Here is a 17537-nt window from a genome sequence, read left to right on the forward strand (position 1 = left end):
GTACTGGCATTCTGAATCAAATGCACTGTCCCCGTGGGTATACTCTTCGCAGCTTCGCAGTCAAGTTTAAACTCACACAGAGGGGATTTTTAGTCCATTCACAAGACGGTCGTGCTTAAGAACTGCACAAATAAAGCCCGCTGCTACTGAATATAAAGTGTTCCGCTGAGATTTAACAACATGAATCAGTAGCCTCGGGATGAGAGAAGCAGGTTGAGGTCAGGAGTTAGTCAAATACAAACAGTGTGGGAGGTGAATGAGTAACGGCACCCTGAGGCACTTAAGGGAGTTGCTGAAAATGAAAGTGCGAACAAGCGCTGCACAGAACGTCAAAACAGTCTTTCAGAAGTACTCATGCCATCTTGTTCCCAATCGTCACCTCTCTACGTAGTGCGAAAAAAGAAGTGATTCACTCATACTTAAGTGGAAAAAGCACTCTCAAGGTTCGCACATCTTATCCGAGACTACAGATATTTGGAGTTTTTAGAGGAGGTAATTGTATCTGAGCACATCACAGCAGCAAGGAACAAGTAGTCCCTTTTGTGATTACACATGGACTCTTCTAGTGAGAAAACTTTGTTTCTCGACCTTGCTTTAATGCCTCTGTGCACCCACACAGGTGTTTTCAGCTCTTCTGGCTGATTAGACCTCTGCTCATCGACCAATAAAAATGGTAAATATGTAATTTGTCCCACCCTAATAGGGTCAACAAAGCTAACTGCGGACTCAGGGAGATGTCACTTCATTAGTCTATACACGCCCACACAGTCCTGAGAAGAGTTCTAATCAGCCAGATTAACTCATAACACCTGTGTGGGTGTGCAAGCCTCCCCCATTCAACTTCTGAGCTTTACGGTATAATATGAACCTTTAAGATACCCAACATACTGCGTGGCACAACAAAACCATTCATCAGAAAAAATCATCTTTTATTCAAGTCATTTTAAAAGCATTGAGTAAAAAAGTAAAAAGTGCATTTATTTTCAACATACCTCTTAAAACAACGAATTGTTTCTTAAACTGCAATTAAGACAGCTGAGAAGCTGCCATGAAAGCTTCATATGCTGAACAGAATGTTATTATTTAATTCATAATCTTTCAGTCATTAAAAAAATTACAATTAAGAAGCAGTGACCCACAAAGGCATCATTGAAGGAGAGTGTTTCATTCTTTCATTTTGGGAAAAATACTCATCCATTACACAAGCGCTGTCCCTTTAACCATAGGGCACACGTTTCCCAATATCCCACAAACATAATCACAACCTGAGATGAACAAATTCTCAATTTTCAACCGTGTTGGGGTTGAACACTTCTGGGGTGTGAGGCTCACTGGATGCCGTCCAGTCTGAGTGTCCAGGCCTGACCGGGGGAATAGGGCAGTTCAGGTAGAAGGACAGTAAGGCCAGCACTGGGGTGGACCGGGGCCCAGGGTAGGGGATTTGGATTCCCCAACAAGGTCACCTGGACAAGAAACATTTATTTAGATTATTATACCTACATCCCTTCTGTAAATGAATAGTTACTAAGCCGGTCATGTTGTGGACAGTTATTAGTACAGCTCCTCTAAAAACAACAATATGCATTTCTATATTTAAAAATGTTACAATTCTTTTTGTCAAAGCTTTATTGTTGAGTTTTCATAATCTCTAAAAACAACATAGACATCATTGTTAGTCCCTTTACCTTAGTGGCTGCTGATGTTTTGGGTCCTAATAGTTGCAACGTGAGCTTGGGAGGTTTGGCTGTCATGATGGCGTAGACAGCCGTCCCTTTGGATGTATACCTAGAAAAATGGAGACGATAACTGCATTAATGTGGATTTTAGGACGGGAGGAACTTCTTCATAGTTTTAAGAACATCGTTCTAAGAACCCCCTTTTTTATTGTGTCTGCACCGCAAGAACTAGGAAGGTTCATAGTCTCATCATTTCTAGTTCTTATTTCAGAGTAGGTCTAAACAGAAACCCACAATTTCTTTCTACGACCACGTAAAAACACAAACAAAGCAAACGTTATTCTGCACTTAAATGGGGTTTGGCAGAGCAAACCCAGTATGTAAACAATAAACAATGCATACATTTTGATTATAAAAGACAGGAACTACAAGATCAGCTCTCCCTCCGCCTCTTACCAGACTGGTACAGTGGTGTTCTCGGTCTGGACCCTCCAGGGCTTAGAGGCGTATATGGCCTCCCCGTTCATCTTCAGCCAGGCTCCAACACCCCCGAGTCTCTCCTCAAACACTGCGGGGATCATCCCATCAGGTGTGGGACCCACATTCAGAAGGTAGTTACCTCCCAGAGCCACAGTGCGAACCAGATCCTGTAACAGAAGCAGCAGGAGGAGGAGGAGGAGGAGGAGGAGGAGGAGGAGGACCAGTCAGTCACTGATCACAGTATTATTGTCATATATATCATTACAGATTTAGCAATACAATGATACTATCACATTATCTGCACCTCTATGATGGCGGGTAAGTCCATCAGCTCACTCATCTTCATATTTCGACGGTAACCCCAGGAAAGCGTGTCCACAGACGTGCACTTCTCCCATTTGTGCTTAGGCAGCTGGCCTGGAGTGTATTTGTCTTCACAGTTATAGTAGCCACCGTGTTTACACGCACAGCCGGCTCCCCATCTGTCATTGGTCACAACAGTATCCTAAGACAAGACAAAAAGTACATGAATGCGTGTTAAAACCATTTATAGTACAGCACTGTTGCTCAGTTAACACCATTATGTATTGCTTGCTTGTTATAAACCCCCTTACTTTGACAGGGCTGTCATTGTAGAGCCAGGCCAGGAACTCGGTGGAGTTCCAGTAGGTGTCAGGTGCTTCCCAGTCCCCATCAGACCAGATCAGATCAGGTCTGTACCTGCACAAAAGGAAGGCAAAAGGTTTGAGAATCCTGCCATAAAGCTGCATGGACATGTGCTTGTATCTCATACAGGCACATGTCCATATACCCAAGTATGACTTCATTATCACTATTCGGTGCAATAAACAGGTTTGTATTGTACGGCTACAGACCTTACAACCATGTTGTAAAGCTCCGGTAGCAGTTTATGCATCACAAACTGCTGTGTTTTGAATCCATTCTTCTTGTCAGCCAGGTAGAGAGGGTTGAACCACTCATACAAGGAGTTGTAGAGTCCATAGTGCAATGACCTAAAAGAGGAAATTAAAAACCTTAGAATCTGTCATTGATGACACTCGGAATCCATTACACTACCAACTAAAATTCAGGTATTAAAACCAACAAAAGCCAGGTATCTGAATATTTACATTGTTTCATCTTATTCTATGTGTTGGTCAGTTCTCTGATATCTCGAGTGGGAATACGCGGATCCAACTTTTTTCTCTCGCAGTGCCTATTCCTCAACTTACAGTATCTACCAAAAATACAGAGGTCTGATCTGAGACCAGGGCTCTTCATCCTAAATTGAAAACCTTCATACGTCACTGCATGGACCTTATTTGAATCATTGTATGGAAGGAATCAGTGACGCTGTGTCTGCACTAAACGCTCAGTCTGCAGATTGCATGAACTAATACTGAAAATGTCGTTACTTAATTCATTGCATTCTTTGTATAATAATGTCAGCACTTTAATAAGTACCAGTTATAACACTTTACCTGAATTTCACCACATTTGATGACCCACCTGTTGCGCACTGCCACCCCCAGGTCTCCCACCAGGTCTCTGTGAGGACCAGTATCAACTGAATTCCAGTTCCAGGAGTTCGGGGACCCCCAGTTAGTGAATCCTTCGTGGTGTTTGGCAGTCAGGACGACATATCTGCAAGGAGGAGGATGTGGAAAGTGTTGCACGCAGAATGTATGAGCGACACCGGTGTTTTACGGTAACCAGGGCAGAATGCGGAAGTGAAACGGTCTTGTCAAATGGAAGAATATTTAAGCTGGCGTTAAATTCAATAAATACACTCACTTTGCACCAGAAGCCTTGAATATGTCAGCCCAGTCCCCCGGGTTGTAGAACTGGGCGTGAAACTGGGGAGCAAACTCCGGGTAGCTGAAACCCGGCGGGTAGTTCTTCGACATGTAGCTCACACACTTCTGGTCCGGGGGCTGCTGTCCCTGCCAGTGCCACCAGAACCACTCGCTGCCAAACCCGGGGACGGAAAACACACCCCAGTGGACAAAAATCCCCACCTTGGCTTCATCGTACCACGCAGGCAGCGGCCTGGCGTCCAAACTCGTCCAGTCCGCAGCGTACCGAGCCGCCGTTTGAGAAACCAAAGCAACAATAACAACAACAAACACGGCTAGCATGATTACACCAGGTGTTAGCACGGAAGCTAAGTCAAACTGTTCAGCGCCGATGTGTCTTCAGAGACGTTAAACCAGCTGGTAATGTTGTCCAATTTCCCTTCAGGTGTAATGTTTCCCATCATATGACTGGAATCACGTGACGTATCACGTGACCATCCCGTCTGTCTGTTTCTTTTTTCACAACTTTATTTAACAAACACAACAGACCATGGGAGAACACCATCTGCACGGACAGAACTTAATCTTAAATGTAAATTATACATGGTGAGCTTTTATACAGTCCCAATTACAATACATTACTAAGTTTGATGAATAAAGTATCTATCTATAAATGATTAATTAAAAGGACTAAAGTCGATACAAACTGAAAACAGCCTCTAAAATAATGAAAACTCCAGAGGAAAATAGATCTATTTTATTTTATATAGATAGATATATACTTTATTTCTAATTTGTTAAAAATGCAGAAGACATGGTCTCATCATATTTAGCATACAACGTTGGACTGTGTTGAGGGTAGACTTGTATTGGCCTTTGGTGCAAGCACATTCATTAAACTATGGAGAAAGGGTTTGTGTCCATGAACGTTTTTTGTACTGTTTATGTGAAGGTAAATACTTCAGAGTACAAGTACTGTACCACGAGAGCATATAAAGGATACATTATGTTTGTTATCATCGTAAAAAAGATACAACGAAATTCAGTTGGTGACTCATCAGTCAGTTCAGCAGCAACACGGTAAACACTTTTATAAAAACATTAAGACAAGACATTTCTTGTCTTGTCTCAGAGTTCCATTCTGCAAGACGGCTGTTGAGAGTTCCGTGGAATATGATGATGTCATTCCAGGACACAGAGGACATTGCATTACAAGTCAAAATCTTGATCAGTTCACATTTGTTGCTGTGATTGAACATCCCCACCTGAGATACAACAGGAACATATTTGTGGCAGATGGAATGCACTTCACCAAAGAGGGAAATGGAATATGTGTGACCAGCATCCACAGTGTCCTGAAGAAGATCCTTCAGAAATACCACACATTAATCAGTGTCTCTGGGTAACCGTTTACAATCTAACCATGTGTGAATGTGAATGCTTGTCTATACGTGTCATCTCTGACTAAATAAATGTGTTGCTCATTTCTTAACACAGTAGGGTGAAAAGCCCTTCAATTGATAATCCTTTAAAAAGTATTAAAGACTTGCAGCTTTCTATCTGTTTAGGTCTCTTGATAAAAGCTCTTTTGTGTTTTGGGTCAAGCTGTGGCCATGTGATGCACAGAGCCTCGACAGCCTCTTTAGTCGGATGCTGTGCAAATGCATCAACCATTAACATAAGTGTGATTTATTCTGATTTCCCTTTGAAACCTGCAACCAACGATGCCTGTTATTGTGGCATTTCCCCTGGGGAGATTTTTTGGGCATGTCTTTATGGAGAATTTAACATGTAATACATATCGTGGTAATATTAAAGTAGACGTGGTTTCGTTTAGAAATGTGAACAGGATTTATTTCCAGTAATAAATCATGAGTTGGAAAAGTTGAGTGCATATATTGAATATACTTCAAATTTCTTTTAAGTTTAACTATTTGCATTCTGTTCTTTCGGTGTAAAAACAATATTCTGATACAAGCAGAGAAATTGAGAACATCATCAAACTACTGAACATTTTGAAACTGTTTATAATGCATCGAAATTGGCAAAGGTTTTCTTTGTATAATTGAAAAAAATATATGAACTGACGTATTTAAATATGTCCCATCATGCTATAGCGATAGAAGAGTGTGACAAAATGTTGTATGAAATAAGTTATGCACATAGATTTGTCTTGCAACTTTCTTTGGAATTAATAGGACGCCATCTCTGAACAATCCAGTTCCGCTTCATCATGCTGGGTCAAAGTCTTCCAGCTGTTCTGCGCAGGATGTGGCCGCAGATAGAGCGTCCAGCCCGGCCTGAACGAGCGTGTCCCGCCGCTGAGACATGCGGCTGTAGCCTAGCCGCTTCAAGGTGCGCCGGGTAGTCGTGAGCGAGATGGCCTTCTCCTGCCCGCTGCTGTTGTACAGAGCCTGGATCTGCACACTCGTCGCGTGGTTGTTCTCTTCCACCACCCTCTCCATCGTCCTCTCGCCACTTTCGTCGACGAGGCGCTTCCTCCCGCAGGACTCCCGGTGACTCGAGGTTTTCTGCTGCGCGCACCACTCCCTGTACACTCGAGACACTGCGGTCTTTGAGAAGCCCAACAGGTTCACCGTTTCCGCGATGCTGCAGCCGGCGCGTCGGGCTCCTACTATCATACCCCGCTCAAACTCACTCAAGTCCCGCGACTTCCCCATGTGTCAGCGTTTAGTCCAACCGGTGCGTTGATGGAGCACCGCAGATACTCTCCTTCTGTTAAAAACGGGAGGCGTTCTTCTTCTTTTGGTTTTATGGAGGACAGCACCGGTGTGCACCGCCACCTACAGTATATCATTAGGTAAAAAAAGTCCTAAATAGTATTGATGAAAGAAAAACAAACCATAAAAACTCACTATATTCTATAATACATATCCTTTAAATATTCCACAACTGCTTACCACGTGTCATGTTATCTCTTGTTGTTCCCAGAATAGCTTTTGAGCTAGTCATATCCTTCTCTATAATTTCAACAGTGCACACCGCATCCTCTGTAAATCTACATTCAGATAATTTAATATATTTTTCCCATAAAGAAACAATGTTTTATCCAATCCTGTGTGACCGAATGTCTAAAAACACTTAATGGTTTTGTGCATACTGTAATATTTTCTTCTGAACAAAGCAAAGTTGTAAATAAACTACGTCTTCTTTGGCACATTAGACTTATTGTCGCTCTCATCAGTTGGCTCTGCGATTTCTTCTTTGACCGTTTATATTCAATCAAAAATATGTATTGTACAATATAGAACAGTGACAAACAGAACAGCGGTGCAGCCGTGCCGCCACTACTCATAAACATGTAGATAAAACCAGACCCTGAGGTGCCCTCTTCTCCCAAACGATCATGGCTTTAACTGAATAAGAAAGATTACAGTAACACTTATTACAGACACACACATATACAAATTGTATTGTACACACGATTTATCTTTGTTTATGAAATTTTACAAAAACTGGGCTTGTAACGATATTAAGTACAAACATGACTTCTCTTAAAAGGTTTTGGTTACAGAAATATGCCCATCCAGAGAGCTCTGCACGGGTAACAGAGGAAGCCAACTTCATCCACAGTAAATAGAGGAAGGAAGTCAGAGGAAGTTCACACAAGGACAGGGTGCCATAAAAATGATCACACTAGGACACCAGACTTTGTAAGCCCACATTATAATTAGTCATTTAGATTTTGACCCCAACAGTTGTGATGACCATACAATGCTGAACATTCTTTCTTAGTCCTGCTGTGTCCTTTGCCAGCCTTTTAATATGACTGTGCATATTAAACGCACAGCAGAAAAATCCACTTAAATCCCATTGATCACCTAATTTAATATTACACACACGTTACAGTAAAGCATAACAGAGATGCCCCTTGACCTCAAGACTTGGTCCTGATTTTGTTACAACTCTCTGACGTTAGACTACTCCCTCCAGTTTCAGACACCAGGCATTTGCAGGAGATGCTGGCATAGCAGGCATAGCAATCATCAGTCCAGCTGTTGGTGTCAGCGGTGCCCACTTCAGTGGTACATTAGGATAGTCCAGGAGTGTAACCTGTGGATTTAAAAGAGTAATGTGACGAATTTATAATTATGACAAATGAAGTTAGCTGGGATTAAACGTATAGGCATAAAGTTGAAAGGGTTACCTTTGTGGCTCCAGACATCTTTGGCACTGTGAGCTGTAGTGGTTGTTTGGTCGGCCAACCAAGGATAATGGCATAAATGGTAACGTTTTTGGCAGTGTACCTACAATAGGAGCAGACAATGGCTTATTTAGGGCTAGACTTCTTGACAATTCCTTGCTTCGCTCGTAAAATATAAATCCCAATCTCACCAGACAGTGACAGTGCTGTTCTCCATCTGGACCCTCCAGGGTTTGGAAGCATAGATGGCCTCCCCATTGATCCCCAACCAGGCACCTAGTCCCCTCAGCCTCTCCTCAAACACTGGGGCAATCGTGCCATCTGCCATCGGCCCAATGTTCAGCAGGTAGTTACCACCCATCGCCACCACATACGTCAAGTCCTGAGGAAAGAGAGTGTTAGGTTAGCACAAGATCACTGGCCGTACACCAGTCTCAGGTGATGACCCACTGAACTTTCACCTTTATGATGGACGGCAGGTCCATGACCTCGCTTAGCTTCATGTCTCTTCGGTAGCCCCAGGAACGTGTGTCGATGGACTGGCATTTCTCCCATTTGTGGTCTGGAAGTTTTCCAGGCGTGTACCTGTCCTCGCAGTTGTAGTAGCCTCCATGTTTGCAGGAGCAGCCCTTTCCCCACCTGTCATTGGTCACCACCTCATCCTGAAGAAACACACAAGTGGTTATCTACACGTTATACTTATTATTCAATTTAGAGCTTATGAAATGTGATTTAAACAAACACGCTCTGATGAACGTTGATGTAAAAGCTTGATTCCTATACTTTGACAGGGCTGTCGTTGTAGAGCCAGGCCAGGAACTGGGTGGAGTTCCAGTAGGTATCGGATGCTGACCAGTCCCCATCAGACCAGATCAGATCAGGTTTGTACGCTGTCACGAGGTTCACGAGCTCTGGAAGAGTCTTACGGGCAACAAACTTCTGAGTCTTGAATCCAGAGGCTTGGTCCAACAAGAAAAGGGGATGGTACCATTCAAATAGAGAGTGGTAGAGACCCAAGCGCAATGACCTGTTAACAGAGACATATAAGTGAATACACAAAGCAGTTTTACTGCTGTCGTTTTTATTTCATTTATTTCCAACCTGACTCATTTAAGATTTACAGAATTCATGCCAATATTGGATGCTTTTTTTGTTGCAATCATTGGGCGCTTTCCTGAAGCGAAAACAATCATTATTCACATCATGTCTTATTGTTTCCTTAACTTTCCTTCCTTAATTTGCACTACTCATTAGGGATTCAAAAATATAAGGTGTAATTGAATGAATGTAGAGACAGCATCCTTCTCCCGATCTCCTCACTTTTTCCTGATAGCTGCAGCCAGTTCTCCCACCAGGTCCCGGTGAGGACCTACATCCATTGAGTTCCAGTTCCAGGAATCTGCTGAGGGCCAGTTTGTGAATCCTTCATGGTGTTTGGATGTGAACACCACATACCTGTAAAAGCATATACGCACATAAATGCCTTTACACTTGAGACAACAGAGAAGGGAGATTTATACTAGTGTTGTGATCTGACTTTTGAGAGAAACTGATTACACCCTGAATAATAAAGAAAGATGACTGGATACTGATTATTATGCCTTTGAGTATTACTGCCTAAAGCAAGCCTATACATGACACCTGCAGGTGTGGGTGTGGCTGAGCAAACACTGGCAAAAACAGAGACTTGACTGCAGTCAAAACAGTCAAAACAGGTTTGTGCACATTTTCTTTATGGCTCTGTGAGAGATCAGATGACAGTACCTTGCTCCAGAGGCTTTGAATATATCTGCCCAGTTGTCCGGGTCGAAGAATTCTGCGCGAAAATCGGGCGCAAAATCCGCGTATTTAAAGCCCGGTGGGTAGTTTTTCTGCATGAACTCAACTTCCTCCGCGCGCTTTTCGGACTTCCACCAGTACCACAACCACGCGCTGAACTGCCCGAAACCAGGGACCGAGAAGACCCCCCAGTGGACGAAGATACCGACTTTCGCCTCGTCATACCACCGGGGCAGGGGTCTGGCATCCAGACTGGTCCAGTTCGCCTCGTAGCGCGCTGCGCATCCGGGTGCCCACACGAGGAAGAGTATGACGCAAATAATCGGTACCATGCATCCAGCCCGCATTAGAGGGGACATGGTCCCTCGAGAGTAAATCTGTAACTCCTACGGCGATTAGGAAATCCGTTGATGTATCCGTTGACTTCTGGATAATTTGCATGAATTTGAATGTTGTGAGAAGGGTACATTGTGCTGCCGCCCTCCGGTAGTAGTTCTTACATAAAAGTAGTCAGGTGCTTGCCTGATGCAAAAAGTCTGGTTTTAATGACTAACTGGCACACACTGAATTATTTTCTCCGGTTGGGGTTCAACCACTAGAGGGCGCCACATGCCACTGTTTGTGTCAATACTGCAGGTAGCGAGTGGGATTAAAGGAATACTCTGCCTGGGAAAAGTTTGGGGTCACCTGCAACAAAAGCTTGATCCATTAATGTGGGATGGCTGAGAAGACTACTCTGTATGTGCCATGCTTTTAGGTTGGAGAAAGTCCTCTTCACAAATATATGTTATTTTGTATGAAGGGTTTGTGTAAAAAGTTGTGTTTTGTAGATGTAGAATAAATTGCTGTCATCAGTCAAATGAATTGGAAGCATAACATTAAAATGTGAGCAGATTTTAAAAGTTTCAGTGTCAGTGTCACGTGCACACTAATGCCTATAAAAAGATGGAATATTAACAGGTTTGTTGCTTTAGCACAGCTATTCTTAAAACATCACAATAGAAACAGAAGGTTAGCACTATTGGACACAAACACTGTGTAAACCTATTTAATCCCACCACTGAGTGGATAAACAGCTGCCCAACATATTTAGAGTCCAAATGCACCGTAGTGTTTAAAGAATGATCTAGGGTGATTTCTGCTAATTCAAAATCGAAGGGTATTTAGGGGGGAAAACAGTTACAACAGTATTCTCCCCTGGCATGTAACACTGTGGGGACTTTGACTAAACATACATTTCATTCAATTAATCCTTCTTCTTTTGAGGCCAAAACTATCTCAAATGTAAATGATACATTAATGTCTTGTCTGTAAATGATTACATCATGATTAAAGGAAAGAAGAAACATTAATTAACACTGACCGGCAGTGTAAGTCAACAATTACACATTCGTTGCAACAACATCCACAACTGCCCCAATACAACCAAAAAGCTAATTGTATCTACGAAATGCAATATTTTTGGACAAAGCAAAACATGCAACGAGCTATTTTGTCTACCGTCTGTAAAGTTTGACAGCCGTGTTCTCTTTATGTGCAGCACATACAGATACTTTTGTATTTGAGCAACTGTGTGAAGAAAAAACAAAATAAAAAAGGACAAACTTTGTGATTAGAAACATTTTAAAACCACTGGAGCTAATTGCTGCCAGGCAAAAATCACCAGAGCATGAGATCTCCCACAGTCAAAAGGACACGTTTTCTTTTTTTCTGGTTACAAATGAGGCAATAAATAAGGCAACATTTCAGTAATAATTTAACATCGATAACAGTTTGGTCACAGTTAAGAAGAAACGGTTTTCTACTACTACAGATTCACTGTGTTCCCTACATCAGTGCAGACAGCCAGCTTCCTCTCAAGCATCTGTTTCTCTACCATGTCCTCTACTCTGCCGACCTCCACCTCATCTACGTCGTCCATAAAACTGGACCAATCTGTGCCCGCGTCTCCGCGTTCCATGGGCTCCGCTTGGCTGGCCGGGTGACCGCTGGCGGATTCGTCATGAGTGGTGGTCACGCAGTTGCAGCTGTCGCAGATGCCGAAGCGCCGGAGTCCCGTCGTGACGCCGGATCCGGTGAAGGTCCGCCTGCAGCCCTTACACGGTACCGGCCAGTTGTGCCTGTGGACCTGTCGGTGGTCAACACAGCGAGAGAGAAACAAAAAACATACTGTGTATCATGTTGCACAGGAAACCCCAACTTTTAGATTATTATAGGTGAAAAAATTGAAGATTTACGCTCCAACAATTAATCTGTGAACTACAACAAGGGGAATGATAATTGCCACAGTGAAATTTCCCACTACGATTTAGATAATAAATGTGTTCTAAAAAAAATGTCAACAAGTGAACTCTGATTCTGTACGACTGCTGCCAACATCTGTCTGGCCACGGAATTCTTAGATTCCTAAATAATTTTAAATAAGGAAAACTCACTCTTTTGTAAATACCACATCCCTGCCACAAACAATGTTGCGACCAGCATTGATTTCAATTGGAAAATGGAATTAATAATAACTTATTAACAAAACAGATGAGGGACTAAACCGCAGGTTTTTGTTGTACAGGCTACGTGATGGAAAGAGCTCGCCACTAAACAGACAGTAGGTAACCCAAATGGCACGCGGTAACTGTATAATTCCTTTCAGAAAGCCACCTCAGACGCAGAGGCCCAAATGTCAAAAACAGGTTAGGGTGATGGTCTTGCGGTCACACTGAGTTCTTACATTGAGGGCGTGGTTGCGGAGGTGCTCCTGTCTTGTGAACCTCTTGCCACACATGGGACAGGGGAAGGGCCTCTCTCCCGTGTGGCAGCGGATGTGTCTCTTCATGATCCCCTTCTGCTTGGCCGTGTACGGACAGAATGGGCACTTGTGGAGTTTCACCTGCACTACCAAACCATCACCTGCAGGAGGAGAGAGAGGCCAACAGTTGAGATTAACCTCAATGCTTGAGAATCCATTGAATGCAAAAGAGTCCTAGAGTCAGACATTAGTCACTATAGGCCATCGCTTGCCAATTACCTGTCTCCTCTCCGAGCCAATCGGACTGGATCTCCATGATAGATGATCCCACAAACCCTAAACCTTCATCCGTTCGGCCTCCTCCTGTGCTGCTACCTAGTCCTTGGGTAAAGCGCTGTCCCATTCTGTCCCCCAGCGGACTGGGGCCGTCACCCCTGGCCAGCATCTCCATCAGCTGCCTGGCATTAAAAGAAGGGCTGTATCCCGAGGGAGAGCGCTCATCGGAAGGAGAGGGAGGAAGCAGTCTGCTGTGATGAGGGTTATGGAGCGAGGGCCCCGGGTACAGGACCAGGTCTTTGGTGTCCGGGGACTCTATGAGCTCCTCATCGGGGTCGTACTCTATCTTGGGGTTCACTAACTCAGGGGTCAAAGCAGACGATGAAGAGGAAGAGAGGTTCGTCTGATCCATGTGTCTCTTCTGTCCTTCACACCCAGATGCAAATTCCTCCCTGGAATGGTAGTCGCTGTCCATGTCTCTGCTTGTGCCCGGAGTTGTGATGACAGGGACGGACAAGGGGGTTCTAGCCAAGGCCACGGACTCCGGACCTAAACCCGACCCTCTATCGGCCTCTGCAGCCTGTGAGTGAGGCTCCACAGCCTCTGCACCACAGGAGACCGTCACAGCAGGAGTGCCACTGTCCGCTGGACCCATCCCTTCATCCTTCTCCCTGTTCCTCTCCTTCTCCTTGTTGCATATTTCCAACGATGAGCGGATGTATCCCTTACAGAAGTTCACCAGGTCGGTCATCTGCAGGTAGCTGCCTGCTGACATCACCTCGATGACGTTGCGTCTGTTCAGGGCCAAGCGGCCGGAGTAAAGGAAGTCGAGGATAATCGAGAAGGCATCGGCCGTCACGATGTCCAGCGATGCTGTGCTGTAGCGCTGTCCACTATCCTGAAAAGAGATAATGCATTTCTTAGTAGGTACACTGGATGCCCTCCTCTGACAAGCTCAAGCCAGTTTACTTACAGAGTGCCCCAACTCCCACCATCCACCCATGAGGAAGTCATTTATTTCTTACTTTCTTCTTCACCGCTTTTATCGAAAGCGATCTGCATTGTTATAACATGTTAAGGCATTAAAATAATGATTTATAACTCAATGGTAAACACACTATCTTAGCCAAATCATTACATTTGTTTCTAAGAGGTCGTGCCCAACACTTGCCATCCTCTCCTAGAAATAAAAAATATGGCTAAGCGGCCGTTCTCACCTGCAGATAGTGAACCAGAAGAGCCCGGAAATAGCCGCTGCCAGCAAATAACACATTGCGATGGGCCTTGAAGACACGGCCTTCAACGAGGATGCTGCAGTCACAGAAGAAGTCCCTCTTACGCTGCTCGTTGAGCTCTAACAGCAGTTTGGGCAGGTAGCATGGCACTTCCATGGCTATGCTTCAGTGACACCTGGCAGGGAGAGGGAAGAGAGAGACAATAGGGGGAACAGCAAAAAAAAAAAAAAAGTTGATGTTGGACTTTTTGGTTCTGTAGTGCCAAACATTTGATTTAACAATTAACCACAGATGTTGTGATCGTGTGTGACACCTGACTTGAAATGTATTGTTCAGGAGACAATATCTCCTCTTTGATAGAGTATACAAATGAATATTACAGTAGGTTGCTATGTCAACATGGGTTAAAGGGACAGGAGGAAACCAGTGCACCAATGAGTAAACCTGATGAGCTAATACGCATTAGGTTTGTGTAGTTTGTATACCTGAGGTTAGGTAACGTTTAAAAACATTATCCTGAAAGAAAAACGCTTATATATATACAGAAGAAATAAAAAGGTAACAGTCAAATAGCACTACTGCCTGTTTCCTTACTAGCTAACTTGTGTAGCTAGCGCCGAGTAACGGTAGCCAGTTAGAGATACTTTATTACACAATAACGTTAGAATAACAACACCGGCTGCGCTTCACGAAGCCTGTTGACACACACTGAGATTAAAGGACATATAAATATGGCCTCACCTTTGAAATTACGCGACTGAACGTGAGAAAACCGATATCATAACAGAAGGATTAGCACGGCTCATTGTCCCGTGTCGACACATAACAACTTCCGCATTCAGTAAAACGTCACGTTTATCATTCAGCCAATCGGTGGCCGAGGGGGCGTTAACCATTCCCAGCTCCTGCATCTGGGTTTAATAATGATATTAATAACGATCAACGTTGTATTAATTGTGTGATTTACATAGTACCTTCCGTAAAAGATAAGCAGCATGCTTTACAAATAAGGTAAAGTAAACCGTCTATAGAATAAACATAAAAACTAGAAAAAGAAGATAGAGAAGAAAACTAAGATAAATAGATAAGATGAAATAGAATGCATAAAATAAAATAGTATAGTAATAGTAATAGTAATATCAGTCCCCATTTTTGGAGCGTAGACATATATGCCACAACATATTTTCAATATTTTCTACATCAGTAGTGGTGATTTGACTTGTAAAGATGAAAACTCACTAAGTAATTCGTTTGGAGTACACTCTCTGCCTATATCTCTATAAATAATAAACATATACGACAGAACATTCTTTTACCTGGTGGACACAGACTCACCACGAGTCTTGATTACCCGGAGTAAGTCTTTTTTTAGCTACATCAGAACAGCCTCCTTATGGTGTCACCTCACTGTGGGTCTCATCCAACCTCTTGGTGGTGCTGTGGGGGTTAACAAACACAGCGCAGTCTTTTTTTATATCTCAAATCTAATTGCCAACTGACGTCAACGTTTACCTTAACACACATAAATGAATCTATAAGATCAAAACTACATTGAGTTAAACCACCTTAAAGCACACTTAATAGAATCAGCCTACGCAGAAGGCCTCAAATCAAGTGTGAAGCTAAACTCAGGAAAGTCATAGCTAGTTAAAGGCTAGAGTGAAGAAATACGTTTTTAGCTTTTTCTTTTTTTGAATATATACATGTAGCGTGCTGACTTGAATGATATTGAGAGAGACAGTGTGTTCTCTTTGAGGCGTAATTAACACAGTCTGCATCCCCGATTTTCATTCAGCTGTTCCTGGGAATCTTGAAGAAACCAGCAGCAGATAATCACAGTGTTCTTAAAGGCAAATAGTTAACAAGGGAATTTGCAATGCAGCTTGGTCCTAGCCCATTTAGTTCTTTGTACTGTATATAAGGGTTTTCATATTTATAAAATCTCTTATTATTAATAGAGGGTAGAGATTGATTTGCAAACCCAGAAGACATTAATTCTACAATTCCACGTACAAACGTTTTCAGATTAAATCAAATTTGGCCTGAATTAACATCTTCAAGTTTCAGTAATATCTGACATTCTCCACTGCAGAAAGTCATTGATATGACAAAGATGATGATGGTGATGATCTGAAGAAGAACCTCAAAGTGTCGCCCTCTTTCTCATGTCATGCTTAGCATGCCGCTGCACAGCCGCAGGCGGCTCACGCCTGCCCACATTGTCTGCTCAAGAATACTTGTTTATTTGCTTTCCATTTCGGAGAGAAAATAATTCCTTCTTTTTTATTTTCGGACATGGCAAGAGTAAACAAGTAGTTCCTTCGGCACTGCGCCACACCCTCTCAGCACAATCCACAGCTCTTAGAAGTGTTTTTTTTACACTGATGGGTGCCGACCGAGCAACTTATTTGTTTCAGATATTTTCCCATGGCAAACCGGGCGAACACAAAGGCTTCGTGGTGGCCCGAAGAAACCACAGGGTAGGCGTACATGAGCCTCCACGCTCACCCTCTTTTGAAAATGAAATTTATGGCACCTCATAAAAGTTCTATTCACGCTTATAAGCACTAAATATAAACTAGTATAAACCAGCAGGGTTTAACTCAGTCCTCGTAAACTTGACCTGACGGAGCGTTGCGTCCGGCTGAAGGTAGGCCAACCGTCGGTTGACCCAGCTGCCCCGGCCCCTAACACGAGTCTATCCCAAAGCGAAGCTGAAATGGAACTTGAACTTTGAGGTAGCTCTGGCTGCTGACCTTCTTCTTGCTCTGACTCAGGGAAACACAAGGCCTTTGTTTTGGTCATTTGTTGACATATGGACAGGAAACTCCCTCTACAACACCACCCTATCTGTGTGGCAGTTTAATGCTGGTTTACACCCCCAAGAAACAAGTAATATTCATGATTTATGATTGGGTTTTTGCTTATGCCTATGATTATGATGTTGCGTGATTTACAGATTGTCGCTCTGTCTAAAAAGTAAATAGATGTAGTGATGGCTGTTATGCAAGGCTGCATCCAGATTTGGGACCTCACTCAGTCAGCGTGTCAGCCGCTGTGAGACCCGCGGCTGGCACAGAGGGCTCCAGCAGCACCCCTCTGGGTCCCTGTGGTCTGCGCCTCAGCACAAAACAGCCACTTAGGCCGGCATTTTCCCAGGCTGAGACAACACACCACGGTGGCAGCGCGAGCCACAGAGAGGGCCTGATTAAAGAGTAGGGACAATGGAGGGAGAGAGACCGTGGTGGCATTTTCCATCTCCGCCGCTGTCTCCTGGGGGGACCAAGTATGTGCCGTGAAACGTTTGAATTATCCCAGAATCTCTGGAATTCAGACAGAGGCACCGCGGAGAGGACCCTCGACTGGGGATCAAAGAGCTTTGAGAGG

General features: G+C 43.6%; 3 protein-coding genes across 3 annotated transcripts; all 3 read right to left on the reverse strand.

Annotated features, from left to right (window-relative positions):
- Positions 1 to 908: 908 nt before the first annotated feature.
- Positions 909 to 4403, reverse strand: LOC306708218 (tissue alpha-L-fucosidase-like). The gene is made up of 8 exons (XM_079175998.1): positions 3951 to 4403; positions 3666 to 3800; positions 3032 to 3169; positions 2771 to 2876; positions 2461 to 2661; positions 2133 to 2323; positions 1686 to 1785; positions 909 to 1463 (listed from the first exon to the last, which is right to left on the reverse strand). Exons 1-8 carry the CDS (start codon positions 4292 to 4294, stop codon positions 1329 to 1331), a joined length of 1350 nt encoding a protein of 449 aa, XP_079032124.1. The 5' UTR covers positions 4295 to 4403; the 3' UTR covers positions 909 to 1328.
- A 2986-nt stretch (positions 4404 to 7389) lies between these two features.
- On the reverse strand, positions 7390 to 10717 carry LOC306708217 (tissue alpha-L-fucosidase-like). The gene is made up of 7 exons (XM_079175997.1): positions 9882 to 10717; positions 9438 to 9572; positions 8901 to 9144; positions 8579 to 8779; positions 8309 to 8499; positions 8121 to 8220; positions 7390 to 8026 (listed from the first exon to the last, which is right to left on the reverse strand). The coding sequence occupies exons 1-7, from the start codon at positions 10253 to 10255 to the stop codon at positions 7889 to 7891; spliced, it is 1383 nt and encodes a 460-aa protein (XP_079032123.1). The 5' UTR covers positions 10256 to 10717; the 3' UTR covers positions 7390 to 7888.
- Positions 10718 to 11502: 785 nt separating this feature from the next.
- On the reverse strand, positions 11503 to 14984 carry zbtb8b (zinc finger and BTB domain containing 8B). Its single transcript, XM_079176408.1, has 5 exons — positions 14892 to 14984; positions 14133 to 14325; positions 12919 to 13813; positions 12622 to 12800; positions 11503 to 12024 (listed from the first exon to the last, which is right to left on the reverse strand). Exons 2-5 carry the CDS (start codon positions 14304 to 14306, stop codon positions 11704 to 11706), a joined length of 1569 nt encoding a protein of 522 aa, XP_079032534.1. The 5' UTR covers positions 14307 to 14325; positions 14892 to 14984; the 3' UTR covers positions 11503 to 11703.
- Positions 14985 to 17537: the final 2553 nt, after the last annotated feature.

This window comes from Pholis gunnellus (genome assembly GCF_910591455.1).
Source record: "Pholis gunnellus genome assembly, chromosome: 16".
In the NCBI taxonomy this organism is placed as follows: Eukaryota; Metazoa; Chordata; class Actinopteri; order Perciformes; family Pholidae; genus Pholis; species Pholis gunnellus.

Bases quoted from the DNA above. Each gene is read 5' to 3' on its own strand.
- LOC306708218 (XM_079175998.1), bottom strand. From the start codon at position 4,294: ATGCTAGCCGTGTTTGTTGTTGTTATTGTTGCTTTGGTTTCTCAAACG. The intron at 2,324-2,460 runs GTGCAGATAATG...CTTCTGTTACAG, and splicing joins ACTTACCCGCCATCATAGAG to GATCTGGTTCGCACTGTGGC. The intron at 1,786-2,132 runs GTAAGAGGCGGA...CCATTTTTCTAG, and splicing joins AACACCACTGTACCAGTCTG to GTATACATCCAAAGGGACGG.
- LOC306708217 (XM_079175997.1), bottom strand. From the start codon at position 10,255: ATGTCCCCTCTAATGCGGGCTGGATGCATGGTACCGATTATTTGCGTC. The intron at 9,573-9,881 runs GTACTGTCATCT...ATGCTTTTACAG, and splicing joins TTCAAAGCCTCTGGAGCAAG to GTATGTGGTGTTCACATCCA. The intron at 9,145-9,437 runs GTGAGGAGATCG...CTCTGTTAACAG, and splicing joins GCTGCAGCTATCAGGAAAAA to GTCATTGCGCTTGGGTCTCT.
- zbtb8b (XM_079176408.1), bottom strand. From the start codon at position 14,306: ATGGAAGTGCCATGCTACCTGCCCAAACTGCTGTTAGAGCTCAACGAG. The intron at 13,814-14,132 runs GTGAGAACGGCC...ATCTCTTTTCAG, and splicing joins TTCTGGTTCACTATCTGCAG to GATAGTGGACAGCGCTACAG. The intron at 12,025-12,621 runs GTAAGAACTCAG...GACCACCGACAG, and splicing joins TCCGCAACCACGCCCTCAAT to GTCCACAGGCACAACTGGCC.